Raw genomic sequence first — 10367 nt, 5'->3', positions numbered from 1 at the left:
GGAATGATGGGAAGAAGCACTCACAGTCACCTCACTAAAGAATATTCATTTATTTATAATTATTGCTAAGTAAACTTCTCTTTTAAACGGGAACATAAAAACACAGTAGGGCTTTGCACAAGTGGAATTTCTAAACAGTTGGTTTGTATACACGTCAAAATAAGTTAGAATGGAATTCGTCCAGGAGTTTCTAAGTCACCCAAGAGGCTGCACGCCTCTCTTGAAAGGTCGGGGAGGGGTGAGGACAGGAGCCTTGCCGAGACCACCCCCCAGCTCAAACTGTGAGTTGTGCTGCTTCCTTCTCTTAGCTTTGCCCGGGTCCAAGGCACAGGGCAGGGGGGCGTTCAAGTATCGAATCTCGCAGAAGGCCGGTGCTGATGGCAGGGCTGGGGGAGGAAGGGGGAGCCCCACCCTGGGGGCCAGACCTTCTCCCTTAGGTTTCCAAGACCAAGGCCACTGCACTGGCAGGAAAGAGGAGGAGGATGGGGAGGAGGTACAGGGTTCTTTTTGGTACCAGGGGAGAAAGACATTGTGGGAAGAGGTAGTTTACAGGGGGTGATGCTTCTGCTCAGCAGGAGAAAATGTCTTCTACAGTGACGGGGGTCACTGCCACCTGAGGGTCATCATGGCGGGCACCTGGGGGGCTGTGGTCAGGGGGCCTCGGGGTTCTGGAGGGGAAAGGCTCCTGTGAGACCCCAGCCATCTTGTCTGCTGCCTCTTAGCATGAGCTTTAGCAGAGACGGAAGGGGGCACCTGGCTGCCCGATCCCGAGGCCACCTTGTCCTCCCCTCTGTCCTGATCACAGCCACCCTGAAGCCTGGCTTGGTCCTTCACTAAGGATACAGCTTTGGGGGTAGCTGCATTTCAGACTGGTCCCTGCACCCCGCCCGGGCTGCGACCCCTCCTTTCCTGGTATCCAGGCTGAAGTTGGCGGCTTCACCTCCTTCGTGCCTTTGGGGACAGCCCTGCCTGCCCCTCCCCACTGAGGCCTCAGGAGGTAAGTGGGTAGGAGTCTGGGTGCCCTAGTGTTCCTGAATGTGCTATGATTTCACACCCTGGGCCTGTCTTTCGGTTCCCCGGGGCAGGAGCTGTCATGGGGACAGAGGCGATGCAATCGGGCAAGCAAGGGAGCGAGCTGCCGGCCCCAGCGGAATCGGCCGCTGCGGTGGGTGGTGCCAGGTGAGTCACTGGCCAGAGGGGCTGGGCAGAGGCCGAGGGCCTGCCCAGCTCTGTCTCCCGCCTCTTGCCCGGCCCGAGGCTCCCTGCGGGCACCTGCGAGGCCAGAGCAGCCCCCGCTCTGCCCGAGTCCTGCCTGGCTGGCTGCTTGCTCGAGGTTGGGGAGGCACGGAGCACGCACAGCATGCGAGGGAGCTTCCATTTGGAAAAAGAAAATGATCTCCATCAGAAAAGAAAAGGCGACACAATTGGAAAGGAAAAAAAAATAAATTACCTTCAAAATACCCCTTTTGCTCAAAAAAATTTTTTTTCTCTATGGTCTTCATTTTCTTTTTAACTATGTTGCTCTTCTTGGGAAACTGTTGACTCTTGGCTGTCCACTTCCTCAAGATGGATACTTGTTAATGATACGATACTCCAGCCGCCGCCACCCCGGTGGTCCTTGGCCTCCTCTGAGGACAGCCCTTCCAGGTCCCGTGATCCCATCTCTGTGCCCTGCCCCTCGTCCAAGGGCCTCCGCCTGTCTTAGCGTGTGCCCAGTGAAAGGCATGTCCCAGCTCTGTTCACACTGGGGGACCCTCATACAGTGACCAGTATAACCAAGAACTGGGTGACATCTGTTGAAACCCACTTTAGGGACACCCACTTTCAAGCTGCTGTTAGATGGGAGCCTTGGGGGGTGGGCTGGAGAGGGCATTAGCTGGGGGCTGGGCCGCATCCCGCTTTCCTGAGGCCAGGGCCGGGGCTGCATGCATGCCTGGCTTGAGGAGAGCGTGGGGACACCAGGAGGTAGAAGGCAGAGGGCCCTGCCTGGCTGTTCATGGACAGGGTGGGGAAGGGGCCTCTGGGTTTCCCTAACCCAGGGGCTGGTGGGGGGTGGAGGTGGGGGGCAGTGCTGACCAGCAAAGGAGCTCAAACATCCCTAGAGGCAGGAGTTGGTCTACAGGGGAAACAACGCAAGGCTCAAGTTCTTCCTCCAGTGTCAGGACCCCTGAGGAGCTATCGGGAGGCCCTACCCACACCGGCTGCTCCAGCTCGGCTGGGCCTGGAGAGACCTGAGGACCTGTGCCCTTTGTGAGCTGTCCCCAGCTGGCCCCATCAGCATTTCTCCCATCCTCCCACAGCAGAAGGCCGAGGAGACCCAGAGCTGGGCCTCCTGCATCCTCCTTCCTCCCCCCATGCCTGGGGCCTGTGCCTGGCTCGCAGCTGAGGCCAGTAGTACAGTCTCCATTTGGTCAAAAGGTCCCTAGTGGTGCAAATGACTCAGTGTGTGTGTGTGGGGGGGAGGCCTCAGGACTGTAGGCAGTAGCTTCTCAGCTGCAGGAGGTGCAGCCCGCAGCACGTGGGTACCCCCCCACGTCCCCTGCCCCCCACCCCCCGCCCCTTCTGGGCGGCCCTGCTTGTGCTATAGCACGTTGTAGTAGGCCATCTCTTTCATGGCCTGTTCGGTGAGGACGCTGGCCTCAGCGCTGCTGTCCACACCGGCGTAGGCGTAGGCGTTCTCGAAGTCCTCTATCTCCTGCTGGCTGTCAAGCTCAGAGGGGTCCGTGCCCGTCAGCTCCATCATGGGGTCTGCAAGACAGGGGCACGGTTAGGCCCGGATGCTGCCTCCTGGCAAGAGCCAGTCGCTTCTACATGGAAGCAGATGACCTTTCTCAAGGAAGGACTCTTAGTCATTGCTTCCAGAGGATTCTCAGCTGCCTCTCCTTCCTGCACTCGGAAACCCCAGGCTCCTGTGGCTTCTCAGAAGGGTCACCAGACCTGAGCGGTAAAGCTGGTGGGGAAGGCGGGGGGGATGGTGCAGGCCTGGCCTTGAGCTCTTCTTTGGGTCAAGCCTCTGCTGCCCTCCTGAGTCAGCCCTACTATGCATCCTCTGCAGTGTTTCTCATTGGTCCCATTGGCCACATGAAACCCTGCTGCTCTACGCCATGTTTCTGCAGCACCACTTATTTAAGCACCTACTGTATGCCCAGTACTTCCCATACACTGTCTCATGAATGCTCGCAGCAATCCCATGGAGTAAGTCAAAAGGAAGTTCAGAGAGGTCAATCAACTTGCCCAAGGGCACCCAGCTGGTGCTGTTGTTTTGATCCACTGCACTGCTCTGGCATTTCAAATGGTGGGAGGGAGCCCTTTCTAACCTCTGACTTGCTACCAGCATTGGTGCTTGCTTGCTTGCTTTCAAGATTTTATTTACTTATGAGAGACACAGAGACAGAGAGAGGCAGAGACACAGGCAGAGGGAGAAGCAGGCTCCATGCAGGGAGCCCGATGTGGGATTCGATCCTGGGACAGGGATCACGCCCTGAGCCGAAGGCAGGTGCTCAACCGCTGAGCCACCTGGCGTCCCAGCATTGGTGCTTTATTTTTTTATTTTATTTTATTTTTTTTAAAGACTTTATTTATTCATAGAGACATACACAGAGAGAGAGAGAGAGGCAGAGAGAGAAGTAGGCCCCATAAAGGAAGCCTGACATGGGACTTGATCCTGGGTCTCCAGGATCACACCCCAGGCTGCAGGCAGCGCTAAACCACTGCGCCACCGGGGCTGCCCAGCATTGGTGCTTTAAACCCATTCTGCCCAGTGGTCTCCTTGGGCTTTGCTCTTCAAGGACAAACATCCAAGGTAGCTTTTTTTTTTTTTTTTTTTAAGTAGGTAAGTTTTTCTTTCTTCTTTCTTTCTTTCTTTCTTTCTTTCTTTCTTTCTTTCTTTCTTTCTTTCTTTCTCTTTCTTTCTCTTCCTTCTTTTCTTTTTTAAGATTTTATTCATTTATTCATGAGACAGAGGGAGAGGCAGGCTCCCTGCAGGAGCCCGATGTGGGACTCCATCCAGGGACAGGGATCACGCCCTGAGCCAAAGGCAGATGCTCAAACGCTGAACCACCCAGGTGTCCTCAAGGTAGGTTAACATAGATGCACAAGGCAAAACCTCTAGGAAGCCTCTTGTAATTTTATTAATTTGAAATATTACTATAAAGTGCTTAAGTATCTGAACAAAAGCCAGTTGGAAAGCTCCACAGAGGAGGCCTGAGGCCACCTTCTGTTACATGGAGGGAAGCCCAGGGTATGATCTGGGGACCCTGGGAAGCTGGCTGGCAAGGATTGAGCCCCACCTAGGACAAGTGAGTGATGTGTTTTGAGGAGAAGCAGACCCCAGTGGGGGGGGGGGGTAGCCCTAATAAACTTAAGGCAGGGTTTTGGGACTATTAACATTTGGGCCATAATTCTTTGTTGTGGGGGGTACTGTAGGATGCGCATGATGGGATGACTAGCAGTATCCCGGGGCTTTACCAGCAAGATGCCAGTAGCATCACCCCAGGTGCAACAATCAAAAATGTCTCTAGACTTGGCTAGACATCCCCAGGGGGCAAACTCACCCCCAGTTGAGAGCCAACGGTCTAGGGGTAATTCCAGGCCCTTGCCAACCAGAGGTTCAGGAATGAATTCAGGCCTCTGAATCCTGAGGAGGGGCCTGCTTCTGAATTCTTTGAATTTACACAATTCTCATTGGTTTTACAGAGCAAAGGGAATAGGCTTACTCTCCCACTGGTTGTGCACAAGCAAGCACACTGCCCTGAAGAGGCTGGCAGCCATCTTGTGACCATGAGGAAAATCAGAGCTAATGCTGTGAACAAATGGAGGGAGCCTCACCCCGCTGACATTGTTGGGGGGCTGAATCAGGCAACTCTGAAGATGGCCTGGATTTCAAGCCCTTTCTTAATCTATTTCATTATCGTTTCAGCCAGCCCAAGTGTTGGGGGTGGGGTGAGGGGGTGGGGAGGTGGTCTACTACTTGTGCCCAGAGCATCTGACACACTATGAGTCTTCCTGACTTTATAAAACAAGGCCAGCTGTTCCAAATCTTAAAGACACTAGGCTGTTTCTTCCTGAAATCCTTGTGCCATACCTTCACATGACACAGTTAACTAAAGGATGAAAGACAAGCTAATAGTGTACCATTTTTGACAAGGACATTGATCCACCTCCCAAATCATAGTTCCAGTTTACTAGATGGTTCCATCTAGAACGTACACTGCCTTCCTCCTACACAAGTGTGAAGCCTAGGCTTTCAGACCAAGGTTATACGTGAGGCAGGTTGGCTTGGGTCCCAGCCATCCAGTGCCCATCACTACTTTACTGTCCGTCATCTGGCACAGTCAGGAAGAAAGCAGTCATGTGTATGCCTGGTTCCTGACCTCAGACAGAAAGAGCTGGTGCCTTAACCACCCCTTGGAAGCAAGGTGTGCAGGACAGCTGTTTCCAAAAGGACAAGTTCTGTTCTGGTCCCTCCTGGTGGGCTAGGTACAGGCAGGTCTGCTGGAGCAGTGGCTCTCAAACTCTACTGCACATAGAATTATCTAAAGTGCTTTAAAGTGCTGATCCTAGACCACATGCCAGATCAATTACATTTCAATCTCTGGGGTTGAGACTCGGGCATCAGCATTTTAAAAATTCCCCAGGTGCTTCCGATGTGCAGCCAAGTTGGAGAACCAGACCTTTAGAGTCCAGATCAAAGGTTCTCAAAGTGAGGTCCCTCATCAGCAGCTTTGTCATCCCTGAGAACTTGCTGTAAATGCAAATTCTGCAACTCTACCCCAGACCTACAGATTCAGCTGCTCCAGGGGTGGAGCCTCACCATTGCTTTTAACAAACTTCCAGGTGATTCTAATGCATACCAAAGTTTGAAACCACCACTCTAGTGCCATTGCCTCTAAAACTCTACTGTGCAAACTGATCGCCCTGGGATCTTTCTTGAAATGCAGACTCTGACTCAGGAGGTCTAGGGTAGGACTGAGTATGCTGTTCTAACAAGATCCCAGGTGATGCTGATACTGTTGGTTCCATAGCACATTTTGAGTTTGGAAGGGCTACAGAGAGCGCCTATATGCAGCCAATGGGGTTGCATCCTTGCTCACAAGACTAGAAAACTGATTGACAGTCCTTTCTGCCAGAAAACCCAGGCCATTCACTGGTTAGCTGCTGCAAAACCAAATCAGGGTTCCTGCAGTCATCCCCCAACATCTGATTGATGGCTAGTGAGTAATGTCATCCAGGCAAGTCAACTTACCCATATTGTCAAGGCATGTTCCTTGCTGCTTTGTCTATAGGGTTTTTTGTCTATTTGCATTTCCAGCAAGTTCTTTGACACTAGTCAAATAGCTCCAGACCATACAGGGAGACTTCCTGACGTGCCATCAGCTTTTTCTTCCAGTAGAATCTCTAAAGTCCCTCCTCCCCTCAATATGCCACAGAGACTAATAGTCTTCCATGTCTGATGAGCGTGGAGGGGACAGGCTGTCACTCACACTTCAGGACGTTACAACACCAGCCTATGGAACTGCTATGGACCGTGAAGAGTGTGACGGATCACATTAAGCTTTTTGCCTTGGCTGCTGGGAAGCTCAGAGCTCCTCCCAGATGCCCACAGACCTTCCCATGGTATAGCTGGAATTAGGATCTCACCCGGTTTCCTTCATCTCTCCAGCTGCTCCTTTTCCCTTTTGATCCTTTCAGTCCCAGCCAACCATAAATCTTCAATGTCATTGTCATAGTCATAAAAATGTCTGTGTCCCCTGCCCCTGTGCCGCCCCCGCCGTGTTGTGACCTTCCAAGCATTACCTAACTTCTCTGTCCTTCAGTTTCCACATCTGTAAGATGAGGATAATTAGTAGAGCCAACTTCACTGTGAGGATCAGGTAAGTTACTAAAGGCCTGACACACAGCATGGGATCAATATCACTTAGTGTATTTCTTTATGATCATGAGCATGCTGAAGTCCTTTATAGAATATGTCAATACCCCATTCTTATCACCAGGACAACCCTCACAGGGACCTGCTCTCTCAGCTGGGGCCCCTCCCAGTGAGATCCCAGGCCTGGCCGGCCTCCCCAATGTCCCTGATGGGACAGGGGGCTCCCAGGTGTGCTGCCCACTGTGTGGGGCTCACCCACCTTGGCTGTCCAGGCCGATGTCCATGACACCATGTTTGACCTTCATGTGTCGGCTCAGGTTGCCTTTGAGGTTGAACTTGCTGGAGCAGTAGGGGCACTTGAAGGGCTTGCTGCCCGCGTGCAGATGCATGTGACCCAGCAGGTTGTACATGCGGTTGAAGGACTTCCCACACACCTGAAACACACCAACTTGGCGTCAGGAGACCCTGGAGCCTGCCCGCCCTCCCAGAGCCCCTGGTGGGGCTGGAATCCCATTCATTCTGGACAGCACTCACTCTGTCCCCTCCTATGGGACCCTAAAGGCCTGAGAGCTGGAGAACCAAGCTGCTCATTTTGGTCTCCCTGATCAGGAGTTTCTAGAACCCCAGGGCTGGGCTCTTCCACCACAGAGTCCTACCCCTGGGCTTTCTCCCTCCGGAGACCCTCACCCCTTCCCCAACTCCCAAAGCAATACCACCTCTGAACACCACTGCCCACAGCGACCCCCTCAAGCCCAGGCATTTTCACCCAAACCTGGGTCCCTTGCTGGCACTGGCCAGGCAGGATCTGAGGTAGTGCTGACTCTGGGCCACCCATGGGGACGTCCTGCTTTGGGGCCCCAACAGCCTGGTACCTTGCATTTGAATGGCTTCACAGGTGAGTGTACAATCATGTGGGTCTTGAGGGTTTGCTTCTGGACGAAGGTCTTGAAGCAGATGTGGCACTGGTAGGGCCGGACGCTGGTATGGATCAGCATGTGCCGCTTCATGTTTGCCTGCAGGGTGAACTCCCGACCGCACACCTCGCACTTGAACTCCTTCACGCCCTGGCAGGGGGTGGTGGTGGGGAGAAGGTGTGATAGTCAGGCTACGGGATGGGCACAACCTCTGGAAGTGTGAGTGTGAGTGTGTGTGTGTGTATAGGGCACGGTGTCTGGGTATATGCACAGCTTCTGGAAAGCGACTTCTTGGGGGTGTTCTGGATGGGAACAACTTGTTGAAAGCCACCGGGAGAATGTCAGGCCAGGGCCACTTACTCCAGGAAGCCTTCCAGTAACAGGCAGAGACTGGCTGAGCCTTATTGTTCCTACACACCTGTCTCTTGCCCACCTGTACTTCTAGGTTTGTACCAGCACACCAAGGCCAATTCATGTTCATTCATTCATTCGTCCAGCAACGATTTACTGGGCATCTGTGACAACTAGCATCACACAGGCACCAGGGATCTGTGGCCAAGAAGACAGTTGTAGCCTGGCTGCTGTGCTCAGGTCAAGGGCATGTGTATGCATTTTCCCCTCAGTGTTGTGGTCCTTCTGGTTCACTGACCCTTTTGAGAGTATGACAAAAAGTATAGATACTCCAGGAAAAGTGACATTTGGATCTTGAACACAAGAGTTCTCAAACCTCTGGAGCCTATCCACTTGACCCCTTGAGGCTATTCCAAGCTTCCCTGGTAATAAGAACCACCGTGTTGCACACCCAGCATCTCAGGAGAGTCTTCCCTGGCGATTCTGGGCCAGTGAGCCCAGGAATGTTTATTCTCAACAGGACCCTCCAGTGATTCTTCTCACTGAAAAAGTCTGGGACACTTGGCCCTAGGAGACAATGATTCCAGTGGAAAACCCTCCGGTTTGACTGTCAACATGTTCTTCCACTGTCTAGAGGTGACCCCAGAGCAGGAAAGGGTGTGGTAAGCACAGGGGGGCTGGTGTATTGTCTGGGGAGGAAAGTTAAGACAATAGTTGGGAGCTGACCTCGTTGCTGAGGCAGTAATCTAGGAGACCCCCAGAGGGACAGATGGGTCAGACTCTATGTGTGGTCGCAGCAGCTGTCCCAACTGCTTATTCGGCACAAAGTTTCTTAGTATAAGCAACCGGTGCCTGGGTCTGTTTCTTTGAGCAAAAAGGGGCTCAAATGCTGGCCTGTCACACTGAGGAGGTGTCTGACCACCAGGGGGCCTTGCCTTGGGGCACTTGGTCTCTAAGTGTATGATGTACGCATTGTGCAAATGGAGGCTGATGACAGGGATATTTTCAATTTTATCAGCCTTTTTGTTTTCAGTTTTTCTTCGAGATATTATTTCTCTCTTAACACTTTGCAGATCGTGGGGATTTTTAGTAGGGGAGAAAAATGGCACATAATGGGCACATGTGCTTATCACTCCCACTCTCTCCCCTGCAGATGCACGGTCAAGCAGTCATCTGGTTTCACTTGATGCACAGTCTGCTTTTATGGCTGAGCTCATCCGCTTCAGAATCCTTCTTAACATCACGTTCTGGGCAGCTATACCAACTGACTGCAATAAAGCCTACTAATCATCTCTGCTCTAGCAGAAAACGTTCCCAGGGTGGGGAAGGCTGGATTCTTGGCCTGGCTACTGCTCTCCCCATGTACTGCTGTTTCCACTGTGAGAGGTGAGGACAAAGGTTGGATGCAATGTGTCCCTATGGCTGCCATTAGGGAAAGAGGGAACTCTGTGCACATTGAGCTTCAGAGCGTGAAGTTGGTTGGATTTGGAGTGGAAATGATGGGGCAGGCTCAGTACCAGACTTAGGCTGTGGGACCCCAGAGGCCTCATCTTATCTGCCTGGACAGCAGGGCCTCTGGGAGGGGGTGACAGTGGCTGGAAGGCAGGGTGGTCAGTGGCCTGAAGGGAGGGAGAGGACGGTCGGTGACAGTGGGCCAGAGTGGTAGCCAAGGGACATTGTGGACAAGGACATCACGTTCCATCTTCCATCCCTACAAACCGCTCTGCCTAGGTTAGTCATATTGCACTTTTCCATAACAGATATTTTTCCTTATATCTGTTCCCCTTTAAAATGAAATATATTTAGCTTTTTCCTAAAGGGAAGTCACAGGTTCTGATACAGTTCTGTAATAACAAGGAGCAGAGGAAATCCGCTCTACTTCTGACTATCTTGTCCACTGCCCTGTGGCCTCTTGGCCTCCACTCTCCCTGGAAGGCAGAGTGCTTCAGTGATTACCCAACTGGGTTCCCTGGGTCCTGCAGGGGTTCCTCCAACATTTCAGTCACAAACTTTTAAAAAAATAAGTTTTACTTAAAAAAAAAAAAAAAAAAACCAAAACCCCTAATTTCAGGGCACCTGGGTGGCTTAGTCAGCCAAGTATCTGCCTTCAGATCAAGTCATGATCCCAAGGTTCTAGGATAGAGCCCCACGTTGGGCTCCCTGCTCAGCGGGGAGTCTGCTTCTCCCTCCCCCTCTGCTTGTGTGCACATGCGCATGCTCTGTCTCTCTCATTC

At 52.4% G+C, this 10367-nt stretch overlaps 1 protein-coding gene across 3 annotated transcripts in view; it reads right to left on the bottom strand.

Annotated features, from left to right (window-relative positions):
- Positions 1-31: 31 nt before the first annotated feature.
- ZNF710 (zinc finger protein 710) overlaps positions 32-10367 on the bottom strand; it is a 67320-nt gene continuing 56984 nt past the window's right edge. For all 3 annotated transcript variants that reach the window (XM_025438281.3, XM_025438282.3, XM_035714681.2), the window contains exons 3-5: positions 7741-7932; positions 7128-7302; positions 32-2748 (exon numbers count right to left, since the gene is read on the bottom strand). In XM_025438281.3, coding sequence (XP_025294066.1) covers positions 2582-2748; positions 7128-7302; positions 7741-7932 — 534 coding nt within the window. In that variant the 3' untranslated portion in view covers positions 32-2581. The remainder of the gene's footprint in view (positions 2749-7127; positions 7303-7740; positions 7933-10367) is intronic.

Source organism: Canis lupus, chromosome 3 (assembly GCF_003254725.2).
Source record: "Canis lupus dingo isolate Sandy chromosome 3, ASM325472v2, whole genome shotgun sequence".
NCBI lineage: Eukaryota > Metazoa > Chordata > Mammalia > Carnivora > Canidae > Canis > Canis lupus.
Note: the sequence above shows the minus strand (reverse complement) of the source record. Positions and strands in the feature narration are given on the sequence as shown.